The sequence below is a fragment of the Aquila chrysaetos genome, unplaced genomic scaffold (genome assembly GCF_900496995.4).
Source record: "Aquila chrysaetos chrysaetos unplaced genomic scaffold, bAquChr1.4, whole genome shotgun sequence".
In the NCBI taxonomy this organism is placed as follows: Eukaryota; Metazoa; Chordata; class Aves; order Accipitriformes; family Accipitridae; genus Aquila; species Aquila chrysaetos.
In genome coordinates, this window is record NW_024470389.1 from 137990 (window position 1) to 154648 (window position 16659).

At 57.8% G+C, this 16659-nt stretch overlaps 1 protein-coding gene and 2 long non-coding RNA genes across 3 annotated transcripts; 2 read left to right on the forward strand and 1 right to left on the reverse strand.

The window, feature by feature from the left end:
• Positions 1-352: 352 nt before the first annotated feature.
• On the reverse strand, positions 353-15923 carry LOC115338139 (phosphoenolpyruvate carboxykinase [GTP], mitochondrial-like). The gene is given in 13 exon segments (XM_030006580.1): positions 353-1925; positions 4971-5066; positions 5159-5296; positions 5388-5606; positions 6407-6569; positions 7113-7184; positions 7186-7301; positions 7396-7501; positions 7503-7600; positions 12713-12900; positions 13100-13333; positions 14164-14449; positions 15670-15923. Coding segments are annotated over 12 exon segments (1914 nt in total). The 5' UTR covers positions 14193-14449; positions 15670-15923; the 3' UTR covers positions 353-1470.
• On the forward strand, positions 4128-4943 carry LOC115338140. The gene is made up of 4 exons (XR_003922339.1): positions 4128-4206; positions 4470-4606; positions 4669-4857; positions 4899-4943. It is a non-coding gene; the product is annotated as an uncharacterized LOC115338140 (long non-coding RNA).
• LOC115338141 lies at positions 11973-12222 on the forward strand. The gene is made up of 2 exons (XR_003922340.1): positions 11973-12004; positions 12066-12222. It is a non-coding gene; the product is annotated as an uncharacterized LOC115338141 (long non-coding RNA).
• Positions 15924-16659: the final 736 nt, after the last annotated feature.

Below are 16659 nucleotides of genomic sequence, written 5' to 3' on the forward strand. Positions count from 1 at the left end.
GGGGGGAAGGACGGTTACCGGGCGGATCCGATTGGCCGGAAGGAGGCGGGAGTTGGGCGGGCGCCCACTGATTGGCTGAAGCGGAAGGAGGGGGAGCGCTGGCCACGCCCCCGCGGGAGGCAGCCAATGACGGCCGGCAGGGGCCCTGCATCACCTTTGACCCCACCGTGACCCCCATCCGGTGACCCCCGCCCCTCCCACCCCCTTAGCCCCGCCCTGGTGACCCCTGATGTGACCTTTGACCCCCGATGATGACACACGACCCCCCACATGACCCTTGACCCCCAATGACGACACACGACACCCCCCCACGTGACCCTTGACCCCCCAATGACGACACACAACCCCCAAGTCCAGTCCGAGCCCCCCCTCAAGGGGCTCTTTTATTGGTCCGTCCAGGCCCCGCCCCCAAGGCACATGGGCAAGGCCCCGCCCACCCCGGGGGGCGGTCCCTGAGGCTTGCTCAGCTGCCAATGGGAGCGGAGGGCGTGAGGTCAGCAGCCAACCAGGGCGTTGGCCAATGGGATGCGTTGGTCCATCAAGGGGGCGGCACCAATTGGTCAACGAAGGGATTGGCCAATGGGACAGGCTCATTGGTCCACGGGAGGAGGTGGGGCAAGGGGGCGGGGCCACTGGTCAACAGGCAACAGCCATTGGCCAATAGAGAGGCCACCCAAGGGGGCGTGGCAACCACCCAGCTCACAGTGGGTCATCAGCCAACCACGAGAGGTTGGCCAACAAGAGGAGAAGGGGGCAGGGCCACAGGCCAATGGGATGTGGCCATTGGTCAAGAGAGGCCACCAATGGGAAGGTGGTGACCTCGGCTGAAGGTCAAGGGCATCAGCCAACAGGCGACGAGGTCCAATCAAGGGAGACATCAGCCAACCAGGGGCAGCCAACCACGGCCCCCAGGCAAGGGGAGAAGATGGCCGGCAAGAGGTCACGGTGGGTGGTCACGAGGGTCACAATGATGTCATCGCTGGAGACAGGGGCCGGAGCTTCTGGTCAATGGAGATGGTGGCCACCAACCGGTGACGGTCAACCAAAGACGATGGCCACCAACCGGTGATGGTCAACCAAGGATGATGGCCACCAACACGTGATGGTCAACCAAAGATGATGGCCACCAACCGGTGATGGTCAACCAAGACGATGGCCACCAACGCGTGATGGTCAACCAAGACGATGGCCACCAACTCATGACAGTCAACCAACGATGATGGCCACCAACCGGTGCTGGTCAACCAAAGATGATGGCCACCAACTCGTGACGGTCAACCAACGATGATGGCCACCAACCGGTGCTGGTCAACCAAAGATGATGGCCACCAACTCGTGATGGTCAACGAAAGATAATGGCCACCAACTCATGACGGTCAACCAACGATGATGGCCACCACCTCATGACGGTCAACCCAACGATGACGGCCACCACCCCACGGCGGTCGCCCGCCGGCGCCCGCCCGTCCCTCACATCTTCTTGACCCGTTCCTCCAGGGCGCGCAACTCTCCCATCACCTCCTCGGGCAGGTCTTCGCCGAAATTCTCCTCGTAGTAACGCCGCAACTCTCGCGCCTCCTTCTCCCAAAAAGGCCGGGAGACGGGGAAGAGATCGGCGTAGGAGACGCCGGGAAGACCGCCGAGATCCAACGCGTCTTCTCGAGGTACCAACCCCACCGGCGTCGTTCTGGCGTTGTCTTCTCCCGCCACCCGGCTACAGATCCAAGCCAGGACGCGGGCGTTGTGACCGAAACCCGGCCAAACGAACCGACCGGCGCCGTCCCTGAGGAACCAATTGACGTGGAAGATGCGCGGGAGGCGGGCTCCTTCTCGTTCGCCGACGGCCAACCAGTGAGCGAGATACTGCCCGGCGTTGTAACCGAAGAAAGGTCTCATGGCGAAGGGGTCGTGCATCAGGCGGCGGCCTGGAGAGAGGCGGGGAGGAAGGGCAGGGGGCGGGGCCGAGGGCGGTGAGGTCAGAGGGAGGCGGGCGCGGGGTTGGCGGAGAGGTGGGGGTGGCGGGGTCAAGAGTGGGCGGGGGTTATGGGGCACTGGGGCTGGTGGGATGTGGTTATGGGGCTGGAGGGACGTTGGGGTCAACAGAGAAGGAGTTATGGGGCTGGAGGGACGTGGTTATGGGGCTGGTGGGACGTGGTTATGGGGCTGGTGGGACGTTGGGGTTAACAGAGAAGGAGTTATGGGGCTGGAGGGATGTGGTTATGGGGCTGGTGGGACGTGGTTATGGGGCTGGTGGGACGTGGTTATGGGGCTGGTGGGACGTTGGGGTTAACAGAGAAGGAGTTATGGGGCTGGTGGGACGTGGTTATGGGGCTGGTGGGACGTGGTTATGGGGCTGGTGGGACGTGGTTATGGGGCTGGTGGGACGTTGGGGTCAACAGAGAAGGAGTTATGGGGCTGGAGGGATGTGGTTATGGGGCTGGTGGGACGTGGTTATGGGGCTGGTGGGACGTTGGGGTTAACAGAGAAGGAGTTATGGGGCTGGTGGGACGTGGTTATGGGGCTGGTGGGACGTGGTTATGGGGCTGGTGGGACGTTGGGGTTAACAGAGAAGGAGTTATGGGGCTGGAGGGATGTGGTTATGGGGCTGGTGGGACGTGGTTATGGGGCTGGTGGGACGTTGGGGTCAACAGAGAAGGAGTTATGGGGCTGGAGGGACGTGGTTATGGGGCTGGTGGGACGTGGTTATGGGGCTGGTGGGACGTGGTTATGGGGCTGGTGGGACGTTGGGGTTAACAGAGAAGGAGTTATGGGCTGGAGGGATGTGGTTATGGGGCTGGTGGGACGTGGTTATGGGGCTGGTGGGACGTGGTTATGGGGCTGGTGGGACGTTGGGGTTAACAGAGAAGGAGTTATGGGGCTGGAGGGATGTGGTTATGGGGCTGGTGGGACGTGGTTATGGGGCTGGTGGGACGTTGGGGTCAACAGAGAAGGAGTTATGGGGCTGGAGGGACGTGGTTATGGGGCTGGAGGGACGTGGTTATGGGGCTGGAGGGACATTGGGGTTAACAGAGAAGGAGTTATGGGGCTGGAGGGATGTGGTTATGGGGCTGGTGGGACGTGGTTATGGGGCTGGTGGGACGTTGGGGTTAACAGAGAAGGAGTTATGGGGCTGGAGGGATGTGGTTATGGGGCTGGTGGGACGTGGTTATGGGGCTGGTGGGACGTTGGGGTCAACAGAGAAGGAGTTATGGGGCTGGAGGGATGTGGTTATGGGGCTGGTGGGACGTGGTTATGGGGCTGGTGGGACGTGGTTATGGGGCTGGTGGGACGTTGGGGTTAACAGAGAAGGAGTTATGGGGCTGGAGGGATGTGGTTATGGGGCTGGTGGGACGTGGTTATGGGGGCTGGTGGGACGTGGTTATGGGGCTGGTGGGACGTTGGGGTTAACAGAGAAGGAGTTATGGGGCTGGAGGGATGTGGTTATGGGGCTGGTGGGACGTGGTTATGGGGCTGGTGGGACGTTGGGGTCAACAGAGAAGGAGTTATGGGGCTGGAGGGACGTGGTTATGGGGCTGGAGGGACGTGGTTATGGGGCTGGAGGGACATTGGGGTTAACAGAGAAGGAGTTATGGGCTGGAGGGATGTGGTTATGGGGCTGGTGGGACGTGGTTATGGGGCTGGTGGGACGTTGGGGTTAACAGAGAAGGAGTTATGGGGCTGGAGGGATGTGGTTATGGGGCTGGTGGGACGTGGTTATGGGGCTGGTGGGACGTTGGGGTCAACAGAGAAGGAGTTATGGGGCTGGAGGGATGTGGTTATGGGGCTGGTGGGACGTGGTTATGGGGCTGGTGGGACGTGGTTATGGGGCTGGTGGGACGTGGTTATGGGGCTGGTGGGACGTGGTTATGGGGCTGGTGGGACGTTGGGGTTAACAGAGAAGGAGTTATGGGGCTGGAGGGATGTGGTTATGGGGCTGGTGGGACGTGGTTATGGGGCTGGTGGGACGTGGTTATGGGGCTGGTGGGACGTTGGGGTCAACAGAGAAGGAGTTATGGGGCTGGAGGGATGTGGTTATGGGGCTGGTGGGACGTGGTTATGGGGCTGGTGGGACGTTGGGGTCAACAGAGAAGGAGTTATGGGGCACTGGGGGCACTGGGATGGGGTTATGGGGCTGGAGGGACGTGGTTATGGGGCTGGTGGGACGTCGGGGTCAACAGTAGATGGGGTTATGGGGCAGTGGGAGTGGTGGGACGTGGTTATGGGGCTGGTGGGACGTGGTTATGGGGCTGGTGGGACGTTCGGGTTAACAGAGAAGGAGTTATGGGGCTGGAGGGATGTGGTTATGGGGCTGGTGGGACGTTGGGGTCAACAGAGAAGGAGTTATGGGGCTGGAGGGATGTGGTTATGGGGCTGGTGGGACGTGGTTATGGGGCTGGTGGGACGTTGGGGTCAACAGAGAAGGAGTTATGGGGCACTGGGGGCACTGGGATGGGGTTATGGGGCTGGAGGGACGTGGTTATGGGGCTGGTGGGACGTCGGGGTCAACAGTAGATGGGGTTATGGGGCAGTGGGAGTGGTGGGACATGGTTATGGGGCTGGAGGGACACTGGGGTCAACAGCAGATGGGGTAATGGGGCAGTGGGGTGTGGTTATGGGGCTGGTGGGAGGTCAGGGTCAACAGTAGTTGGGGTTATGGGGCACTGGGAGTGGTGGGACGTGGTTATGGGGCTGGTGAGATGTTGGGGTCAACAGTAGATGGGGTTATGGGGCAGTGGGGTGGTGGGACACAGTTATGGGGCACTGGGGTGTGGTTATGGGGCTGGTGGGACGTTGGGGTCAACAGTAGATGGGGTTACGGGGCAGTGGGGTGGTGGGACACAGTTATGGGGCACTGGGGTGTGGTTATGGGGCTGGTGGGACGTCGGGGTCAACAGTAGTTGGGGTTATGGGGCAGCGGGGTTGGTGGGACGCGGTTATGGGGCCGGCGGGTTGAAGGGGGCGGAGCTCACCGGTGTGCTCGGCGGCGGCGGTGGCCTCGCTCCTCATGGCGCTTCCGACGAAGACGCCGTGGCGCCAGTTGAAGGCCTCGTAGACCAAGGGCACCCCTACCGAGAAAAACCGTCCAATCGTCGACCGCTTCGGCCGTTAGAAAGAAACCGGGCGTCCAATCCGGGCGAAGGACGTCGGGGGCCTTTACCTTCGGGTCTCCGCCCCCCGAAAATGATGGCGTCGATGGGGACGCCCTCGGGGTCTTCCCAAGCCGGGTCCATGATCGGACACTGATTGGCCGGGGCGCAGAACCGAGAGTTGGGATGGGCGCAAGGTTGAGGGTCACCTAAAAGTTGACCGGAAGACGTTGAGAAATGACGGTTGGAGGGCGGCGCCGTTGGGGGCGGAGCTTGAAAAAAAAAATATAAATTTCTTACCAGGTGTCCACGGTTGACCCAACCAAGAGGTGAGGGCGGTGCCGGGGTTCAACGGTTGGTCGATACCCTCCCAGTAGACGCCGCCGTCGCTGGTTTGGCCGACGTTGGTGAAGATGGTGTTGCTCTGGATGGTGAGCATGGCGTTGGGGTTGGTGCGCATGGACGTCCCCGGGGCCACGCCGAAAAAGCCGCTCTCGGGGTTGATGGCGCGGAGGCGGCCTGGAAAGGGGAGCGGAGACGGGACGGGGGCGTCGAGGGGACGCCCGAGGACCGGGAGAAGGTCAAGGGGTTTGGGGGGGCCACCAGGAAGGTGGGACATTGGGGCCACCACGGTCAGGAGAACCCGAGGGTCTTGGGCCACCACGGCCATGGGACACTGGGGCCACCACAGCCAGAACCCAAGGGTCCCGGGGCCACCACGGCCATGGGACGTGGGGTCACCACGGCCAGGAGAACCCAAGGGTCCCGGGGCCACCACGGCCAGAAGAGCCCAAGGGTCTTGGGCCACCACGGCCAGGAGAACCCAAGGATCTTGGGCCACCAGGGACATGGGGCCACCACGGCCAGGAGAACCCAAGGATCTTGGGCCACCAGGGACATGGGGCCACCACGGCCAGGAGAGCCCAAGGGTCTTGGGCCACCATGGACATGGAGCCACCACGGCCAGGAGAACCCAAGGGTCTTGGGCCACCATGGATATGGGACATTGGGGCCACCATGGCCAGGAGAACCCAAGTGTCCCGGGGCCACCATGGTCAGGAGAACCCAAGGGTCTTGAGGCACCCATGGCCATGGGACGTGGGGCGACCATGGCCAGGAGAACCCAAGTGTCCCAGGGCCACCACGGTCAGGAGAACCCAAGGGTCCCGGGGCCACCATGGACATGGGACATTGGGGCCACCACGGCCAGGAGAACCCCACCCACCAGATGAAGCTCCGCCCCCCCCCATCAAATAATAAAGAACCCCGGCATCCGGGCCACGCCTCCCCCACCGGGAAGGGACCCCGCCCAACGTCACCTTCGGCGTCGAACTTCATCCAGGCGATGTCATCGCCGACGCAGTGGACGCGCCAACCGGGGAGGGCCGGGGTCATCATGGCCAGGTTGGTCTTACCGCAGGCGCTGGGGAAGGCGGCTGCCACGTAGCGTTTCCTGCCCGCCGGGTCCGTCACGCCCAGGATCTTTTTTTTTCGGGGAGGGGGACCCCGAATTTGGGGGGGACACACGTTAGGGAGCCAGGAGGGCGGGGAAGGGCCCCCCAAAACCCCCAAAGGACCCAAAAACCGCCCCCAAGAGACCCACCCCCCCACCCCGAGGAACCCCAATATCGGATTTAAGATACCCCAAACCCCTAAAAAACCTCCCCAAAGACTCCGTTTCCAGATAGGGGCCCCTAAAAACCCCTTGAGACACCCCAAAAGCCTTCGAGAGCCCTCCCACTGCACCTGCTTCCCCCGTTTGTCCCCCCAAAAATCCTTGCCCACCCCCAAAAAACCCCAACCTGCACCCCAAAAACCCTCACTGCCACTAAAAAACCCCAACCCGCCCCCAAAAAAAGACCCCCAACCTGCCCCCAAAAAAAGACCCCCAACCCGCTCCCAAAAAAAGACCCCAACCTGCTCCCAAAAAACCTCAATCCGCTCCCAAAAAAAACCTCAATCCGCCCCCCCAAAAAGAGTGCAGCCCCCCCCAAATTTCTCAAGGGGGCGGTCCCCCGAAATCACCAGCATGTGCTCGGCCAGCCAGCCCTCGTCGCGAGCCAGGCGGGAAGCGATGCGAAGGGCGAAGCATTTTTTTTCCCAGGAGGGAATTTCCTCCGTATCCGCTCCCGAAGGAAACGATGCGCCGTTGGTCGGGGAGGTGAGCCACCAGCGTCCGGGCAGGGTCGCAGGGCCACTGGCTAACGAGGGGCTCTGGAAAAAGAGGGGAGAAAAAAAAAAAAAAAAGGGTCAAAAAGGGGTGCGGGAGGGTTTTTTTTTTTTGGGGTGGGGCAAGGGCGGGGCTTACCGCGGAGAGGAAGGGGCCGGCCGACGGAGTGGAGGCAGCGAACGAAGTCGTCGCGGGCGAGGGCGGGGAAGGTTTGGGGTCCGACGCGCGTCATGATGCGCATGGATGGCGGCGACGTAGGGCGAGTCGGTGAGCTGGAGCCCCACCTTGGCCAGGGGGGAGCCCACGGGACCCATGCTGAAGGGGAGGATGTACATCGTCCGGCCTGGGGGGGGGGACCAGTTAGAGTACTGGGAGGCACTGGGAGGCACTGGGAGGCACTGGGAGGCACTGGGAGGCACTGGGAGGCACTGGGAGGCACTGGGAGGGGGAATGAGGGAGGAGCGTCAAGGGGGAGCAATTAAAGTCAACAGGATGGGGGAGCGTTGAAGGGAAAAACTGGGAGAGTTAAGGGAGGAGTAGTAAAGCGCGAGTATCGGGGAGTAGTAATTAAAAAAGGGAGCACTAAGCAAAAAAGAGGGGACTAAGTTTAAAACGGGTGGGCGGGAGTAATTAAAAGCGGTAAATATTAAGAGAAGGAAGAGAAGGAGTATGGGGGGTGTATTTCTGGGCACCAGGGAGTATGGCGGGGACAGAGGAGTAATTGGGAGAAGATTACTGGGAAAGCATTAAGGGCCACTGGGAAGCATTAAGGGCCACTGGGAAAGCATTAAGGGCCACTGGAAGCATTATTAAGGGCCACTGGGAAAGCTTAAGGGCCACTGGGAAAGCTTAAGGGCCACTGGGAAAGCATAAGGGCCACTGGGAAAGCATTAAGGGCCACTGGGAAAGCATTAAGGGCCACTGGGAAAGCATTAAGGGCCACTGGGAAAGCATTAAGGGCCACTGGGAAAGCATTAAGGGCCACTGGGAAAGCATTAAGGGCCACTGGGAAAGCATTAAGGCCACTGGGAAAGCATTAAGGGCCACTGGGAAAGCATAAGGGCCACTGGGAAAGCATTAAGGGCCACTGGGAAAGCATTAAGGGCCACTGGGAAAGCATTAAGGGCCACTGGGAAAGCATTAAGGGCCACTGGGAAAGCATTAAGGGCCACTGGGAAAGCATATTAAGGGCCACTGGGAAAGCATTAAGGGCCACTGGGAAAGCTTAAGGGCCACTGGAAAGCATTAAGGGCCACTGGGAAAGCATTAAGGGCCACTGGGAAAGCATTAAGGGCCACTGGGAAAGCATTAAGGGCCACTGGGAAAGCATTAAGGGCCACTGGGAAAGCATTAAGGGCCACTGGGAAAGCATTAAGGGCCACTGGGAAAGCATTAAGGGCCACTGGGAAAGCATTAAGGGCCACTGGGAAAGCATTAAGGGCCACTGGGAAAGCATTAAGGGCCAGGGAAAGCATTAAGGGCCACTGGGAAAGCATTAAGGGCCACTGGGAAAGCATTAAGGGCCACTGGGAAAGCATTAAGGGCCACTGGAAAGCATTAAGGGCCACTGGGGAAAGCATTAAGGGCCACTGGGAAAGCATTAAGGGCCACTGGGAAAGCATTAAGGGCCACTGGGAAAGCATTAAGGGCCACTGGGAAAGCATTAAGGGCCACTGGGAAAGCATTAAGGGCCACTGGAAAGCATTAAGGGCCACTGGGAAAGCATTAAGGGCCACTGGGAAAGCATTAAGGGCCACTGGGAAAGCATTAGGGCCACTGGGAAAGCATTAAGGGCCACTGGGAAAGCATTAAGGGCCACTGGGAAAGCATTAAGGGCCACTGGGAAAGCATTAAGGGCCACTGGGAAGCATTAAGGGCCACTGGGAAAGCATTAAGGGCCACTGGGAAAGCATTAAGAGGCCACTGGGAAAGCATTAAGGGCCACTGGGAAAGCATTAAGGGGCCACTGGGAAAGCATTAAGGGCCACTGGGAAAGCATTAAGGGCCACTGGGAAAGCATTAAGGGGCCACTGGGAAAGCATAAGGGCCACTGGGAAAGCCATTAAGGGCCACTGGGAAAGCATTAAGGGGCCACTGGGAAAGCATTAAGGGCCACTGGGAAAGCATTAAGGGCCACTGGGTAAAGCATTAAGGGCCACTGGGAAAGCATTAGGGCCACTGGGAAAGCATTAAGGGCCACTGGGAAAGCATTAAGGGCCACTGGGAAAGCATTAAGGGCCACTGGGAAAGCATTAAGGGCCACATGGGAAAGCATTAAGGGCCACTGGGAAAGCATTAAGGGCCACTGGGAAAGCATTAAGGGCCACTGGGAAAGCATTAGGGCCACTGGGAAAGCATTAAGGGCACTTGGGAAAGCATTAAGGGCCACTGGGAAAGCATTAAGGGCCACTGGGAAAGCATTAAGGGCCACTGGGAAAGCATTAAGGTGCCACTGGGAAAGCATTGAAGGGCCACTAAGGGCCACTGGGAAAGCATTTAAGGGCCACTGGGAAAGCATTCAGGGCCACTGGGAAAGCATTAAGGGCCACTGGGAAAGCATTAAGGGCCACTGGGAAAGCATTCTTAAGGGCCACTGGGAAAGCATTAAGGGCCACTGGGAAAGCATATTAAGGGGCCACGGGAAAGCATTAAGGGCCACTGGGAAAGCATTAAGGGCCACTGGGAAAGCATTAAGGGCCACTGGGAAAGCATTAAGGGCCACTGGGAATAGCATTAATGGGCCACTGGGAAAGCATTAAGGGCCACTGGGAAAGCATTAAGGGCCACTGGGAAAGCATTAAGGGCCACTGGGAAAGCATTAAGGCCACTGGGAAAGCATTAAGGGCCACTGGGAAAGCATTAAGGGCCACGTGGGAAAGCATTAAGGGCCACTGGGAGGAAAGCATTAAGGGCCACTGGGGAAAGCATTAAGGGCCACTGGGAAAGCATTAAGGGGCCACTGGAAAGCATTAAGGGCCACTGGAAAGCATAAGGGCCACTGGAAAGCATTAAGGGCCACTGGGAAAGCATTAAGGGCCACTGGAAAGCATTAAGGGCCACTGGGAAGCATTAAGGGGCCACTAGGGAAAGCATTAAGGGCCACTGGGAAAGCATTAAGGGCCACTGGGAAAGCATTAAGGGCCACTGGGAAAGCTTAAGGCCACTGGGAAAGCATTTAAGGGCACTGGGAAAGCATTAAGGGCCACTGGGAAAGCATTAAGGGCCACTGGGAAAGCATTAAGGGCCACTGGAAGCATTAAGGGCCACTGGGAAAGCATTAAGGGCCACTGGGAAAGCATTAAGGGCCACTGGGAAAGCATAAGGGCCACTGGGAAAGCATTAAGGGCCACTGGGAAAGCATTAAGGGCCACTGGGAAAGCACATAAGGGCCACTGGGAAAGCATTTAAGGGCCACTGGGAAAGCATTAAGGGCCACTGGGAAAGCATTAAGGGCCACTGGGAAAGCATTAAGGGCCACTGGGAAAGCATTAAGGGCCACTGGGAAAGCATTAAGGGCCACTGGGGGAAAGCATTAAGGGCCACTGGGAAGCATTAAAGGGCCACTGGGAAAGCATTAAGGGCCACTGGGAAAGCATTAAGGGCACAGAGGAGAGAAAGTAATAAAGGAAGGACAAAAGAGGAATTAATAAAGCAAAGAAAAGAACAAGTAATAAAGGAGGAGGAAATAAAAATAATAAGGAAAGAGAAAAGAAAAAGTAATAAAGGGAAGAGGAAAAAAAGTAGTAACACACAGAGAACACAAAAACCTAAGTAATAAACGCAGACGAAAAAGATAGTAGTAAATGAAGGACAAAAAAAGGAAGCAATGAAGGTGAAAAGAGTAATAAAGGAAGGTGAGAAAAGCAAGCAATCAAGGGAAGAGGAAAGAGAAGCAATCAAGGGAAGAGCAAGCAATAAAGGGAATGGAAAAGAAGAAATAACAAAGGGAATAAAAAAGAGCAAGTAAAAAAAAGGAGAACAGAAGAAGTAATAAAGGAAGCAGAAGAGAGGAATCAATAAATGGAAGAGGAAGAAAGTAGTAAATGGAAGAGTAAAGACAAACTAATAAAGGGAACAGAAAAGAGCAAGTAATAAAAAGGAACACAGAAACCACTACAAAGAGCAGCCAAAGCATTAGAGAGCACAGAGAAAGCGCCGAAGGAGCGTTAACGGCGAGGAGAAATTAATATCGGGACGAGGAGGGAGCGTTAAACACGGGGGGCGACAGGGGAGCACCAGCCAACGCAGAGAAATATTAAAACAAATAGTACTAAAAGGGAAAGTAGAATATTAAAAGGGAAAAGAGGAGTATTAAAAGCAAAAGGAAGACTATTAAAAGGGAAAGTATTAGAAGGGGGGAGGGAACTCGTTAAGGGCCAAAGTCTTAAGGGGCGAGCAGGAGTATTGGGGGGGAGTATTATATTGGGAAAAATTAGGGGGAAGCAAAGGAAATCTGGGGCCGTGCAGGGAAATCCAGGGGGAATTTGGGAATCGGCCACGGTTTGGGGAGAAATCAGGGGGGTTGGGTGGAGGGAGGGGAAAATCGGGGGGAATTTGGGGAGAATTGGGGGGGAAATCAGGAAAGTTAGGAGACATTTGGGGAAAATAAGTAGGATTTGGGGTGGGATTGGGGGAATACAGGGGGAAATTTAGAGATAGTGATCAGAAGTTTGGAGAATTTGGGGAAATCAGTGGAAAACGGGTGATTTGGGGAAAAATCAAGAAAATTTGGGGAAAATTGGGAATAGTAAGGCAAGTTAAGGGGAAAAACTGAGGGAATGTGGGGGAAATACGGAAATTTGGGATAGAAACACAAGTTGGGAGAAAATTAAGGGAATATGGGGGAAATCCAGGAAAATTTGGGGAAAATTGGAGGTAACAGGACAAGTTAAGGGGAAAATTAAGGGAATATGGGGGGAAATCTGAAAATTCAGGAAAATTGGGGATAATAAGTCAAATTAGGGGGAAAGTTAAGGGAATATGGGTGGAAAATCTGGAAGATTTGTGAAAATTGAGGATAATAAGTCAAATTAGGGGAAAAATTAAGAGAATATGGGGGAAAATCCAGAAGATTTGGGAAAACTGGGGATAATAGGACAAGCTAAGGGGAAAATTAAGGGAATATGCAGGGAATATCTGGAAGATTTGGGAAAATTTGGGATACTAAGACAAGTTAGGTGGAAAATTAAGGGAATTTGGGGGAAAATCCAGAAGATTTGGGAAAATTGGGGATAATAAGACAGATTAGGGAGAAAATTAAGGGAATATGGGGGCAAAATCTAGAAAATTTGGGGAAATGAGGGGAATATAGAAAGAAATTGTGGGAAAATTGGGGAAAATGGGGGCAACAGTGGGGAAAACGGGGGCAATATTGCGGAAAACGAGCAAAACGTCACAAAATTGGCGGAAATCGGGGAAAATAAGCCCCCCCCAAAAACCGGGGGCCCCCCCTTACCCTCCATACATCCGGGGAAGCGCTCCTGCACCGCCTGCTCGAAGGCGGGGGGGCTCATCCAGTTACCCAACTGTTGGGGTCCCCCCCCGGGGGGTTTGGGGGGGATGGCGTCCCGTTCCCGCTCCGTCACCAACACCGTCCGGCTTTCCACCCGCGCCACGTCCCGGGGGTCCGTCCGTGCCAGCCAGCTGCGGGGGGGACACAAAACACCCCCCAAAATTTTATTTTGGTGGGGGGACAACACCCCGCATCACCCCAGGAACCTCCCAAGGGACTCAGGAGCCCCGATAAACACCCCCACCCCCCCAAAACAAGCCCTGAACCCTCTTTAAAAAAGAAAAGAGGTGTTTTGGGGGGTGGGGGTTTTTTTTGGGGGCCCCCCCTTACCAGTTGTCGTATTTGGGGAGGGGGTGGAGGACCCCCTCGGCCTGGAGCTGGCTCAGGAGGGCGGCCCCCTCGGCGGGGGAACCGTCGCAGAGGTGGAGGGCGCGGGGGCGGCAGAGGCGAACCCCCTCCTCCACGAATTGGCGGGCGGGGGGGGGCAAAGCCCCCAGGGCTTCCCCGCCTTCCGTCGGGACCCCCCCGCTGAAAGCCCGCCGGGGGGGGACACGGGGGACGCACCTGGAGAGGGGGGAAAAAAAAAAAAAGGGGGGGGGGGGGGGTTAGAGTCACCCTCAGCCCCCCCCCCCACTGCTGGGGGTTGCACAACCTGCCCCCCCCCCCCGCCTCCCCTGGACCTTGGCCTGCCGCAGAGCATGCTGGGAAGGTGTCACCACCCCCCCCTTAACGTCACCTTTCTCCCCCCCCGGACAAAACAGGGGGCAAAGGGCGCCGTGGCCGGCCCAACCCCCCCCAGCCGCAAAAGGGACCCAGGAGTTCGGGTGCCCCATAGCCCCCCCCCCCCCCCAAGTAGCCCCCCAGGCCCCCCCAAGTGTCCCCAGCCAACATTCTGCCCCACAGCCCCCCCCAAATGTCCCCAGGCTGCCCCACAGCCCCCCCCCCCCAAATATCCCCAGCCACCCATCTGCCCCACAGCCCCCCCAAATATCCCCAGACAACCCCCCAGCCCCCCATAGGCCCCCCCAGCTGCCCCACAGCCCCCCATCTACCCCATAACCCCCCCAAATATCCCCAGACAACCCCCCCAGCTGCCCCACAGCCCCCCCCAAATGTCCCCAGGCTGCCCCACAGCCCCCCCCCAAATGTCCCCAGCCACCCATCTGCCCCACAGCCCCCCCCAAATACACCCAGGCTGCCCCACAGCCCCCCCCCAAATACACCCAGGCTGCCCCACAGCCCCCCCCAAATACACCCAGGCTGCCCCACAGCCCCCCCCAAGTTGCCCCACGCTCCTCTACAGCCCCCCTAAAATCCCCCCCCAGGCTCCCCCCCCAAAAATAACACCCCCTCCCCAAAATACCGCCCCCCCCCCCCCCCCCAGCCCCACTCACCCCCCCAGCCGTCCGATGACTTTCTGCATCCCTGCTGCTGCTCTGGGTCAGCCCTGGGGCCCCCCCCAGCTGGGGGACGCCCCTTATAATCCCACTGAAAAGAGGGGGGGGCAAGGGGCGGGGGGGGGGGGGGGGGCAAACAGATCAAGACCTAGGCATTCGGGTGTCCATTCCCCCCCCCGGTGGGGCGTGGTTTAGGGGAGCCCCGCCCCCTTTTCCCGCGGGATGATGTAACACCCCGCTGGCCTTGCCCGATGGCCACGCCCCTTTGTTTGTGTAGGGTCGCCTAAAAAAAAAAAAAAAAGGGGGGGGGGGGGGGTCATCTGGATGCCTGAGTCCCCTTTTTGGTAACTTGGGGGGGGGGTCCCCAGGTGCCCCCCTGGGTATTGGACGGACCCCCCAAGTGTTTGGGGGGTCCCAAAACATGTAGACCCCCCCAAATTATTGGGGTGGGGGTCCCCGAGGTCTGTGCCCCCCCCCCAATGGTTGGGGGTCCCCATGGCATGAGACAGCCCCACCCTTTAATAATTAAGGGGGTTGCAGAGGCCTAGGACCCCCCCCAAGTGTTTGGGGGGGTCCCCAGGGTTTCTAGACCTTCCTTAAGGGGTTTGGGGGGGTCCCCTGGGCAGCTAGCCCCCCCAAATATTTAGGGGATCCCCAAGGCTTGGACCCCCCCCCCCGAGAGTTAACAGGGGGGTCCCCATGACATAGAGGGCACCCCAAAGTATGGGGGGGGGGGGTCTTCCCAAGGCCTGGGACCCCCCCTGGGTGCCTGGGGGGGTCCCCAAGGCATGTGGGACCCCCCGAAAAATTAAAGGGGGGGGCCCCAAAGCACATAAGACCCGTCTAAACATTAAAGGGGGGTCCCCAAGGTACATGGGACCCCCCTAAGAAACAAAGGGGGGGGCCCCAAGGCACATGAGACCCCCCCTAAACATTAAGGGGGGTCCCTAAGGTACATGGGACCCCCCCAAAAATTAAAGGGAGGGTGCCCAAGGCACATGGGACCCCCCCAAAAATTAAAGGGAGGGTCCCCAAGGCACATGGGACCCCCCTAAGGATCAAAGAGGGGGGCCCCAAGGCACATGGGATCCCCCTAAAAATTAAGGGGGGGGTCCCCAAGGCACATGGGACCCCCCTGAGAATAAAGGGGGGGGCCCCGAGGCCTATAAGACCCCCGCCAAAGAATTAAAGGGGGGTCCCCAAGACACATGGAACCCCCCCAAAGAATTAAAGGGGGGGTCCCCAAGACACATGGAACCCCCCTAAACATTAGGGAAGGGTCCCCAAGGCACATGGGACCCCAAAAAAATTAAAGGGGGGGCCCCAAAGCACGTAAGACCCTCCCAAACATTAAGGGGGGGTCCCCGTGGCACATGGGACCCCCCTAAACATTAGCGGAGGTCCCTGAGAGCCCCCCCCCCCGCCCAGAAAAGACCCACCAGCACCCTGAGGTAAAACCTGGCCCCCCCCACCCAACCGAACCCCATTTCGAGCCGTTTTTACCTCATCCCACCGCCTCCGTCCCCAGCCGCGGCTTCGCAGCTCCGAATGCGGCCGCCGCCATTTTCCTTCCCCCTCCCAAAGGCTGGAAAGCTCTGTGGGCCCTGAGGGGATTCCCCGCTCGGTTAATTAACAAGGGGGGGTTTAATTAACTGAGGGGGGGGGTAATTAGGAGAGTTAAATAGCGCTTCCCCCGCCCTGTGGCGGCTGCGGCGCGGTAATGGCGGTTCCCCTCCCGGCCAGAAAATGGCGGGAAGCCGCCGCGCATGCGCGGTGGGGACAGACGGGGGCGGTGCCTGCGCGGCGGCGGGCGCGCATGCGCAGATGCCGGAAGTGAAGTCGGAAGGAGTGAGGGCGGAAGTGAGGGCAGGAGCCACGCATGCGCGTTGGGGAGAAGGGGGGCCGGTGGGTTCGCGCATGCGCAGTGGCGGGAGGAGCTGTTTGGGGTTTTATGAATATTAATGAGCAGCTGTGAATATTAATGACGGCGAGTAAAAGCGAGGAGCGTGGGGGGAATGCGAGGGAGGGTCGGGGAGTATTAATGAGCGCCGGTGGCCCTGCTGGCCATTAATGAGCCTTGGTTCATTAATATTAATGAGGATCTAGCTGTTAATGAGCATGCTGGCGATTAGTGGCTGTGAATATTAACGAGGATGGGTGTTAACGACTACTAATGAGCATTGGCACGTGCTCGTGAGCATTTATTGCTGTCTATTTATGAATATTAATGATTATTGGTGGCTAATAATAGCTATGAATGGCTCTTAATTAATATTAATGCACCCTAATTAGCATTTTCATTAAGAGATGTTAATATTCATGAGGGCCGATGAACACCGGCAAGCATTAGTGGGTGTGGCTGAGCGTTAATGGCTGTTATTAAATATGAAGCAGCATTAATGACTCCCTAATTAATTGATGGTATTATTTCTAATTAATTATGTCAAATTTGTCCTCGTTTGGGGTTTTTTTCATCATTAATTACCTTAATTA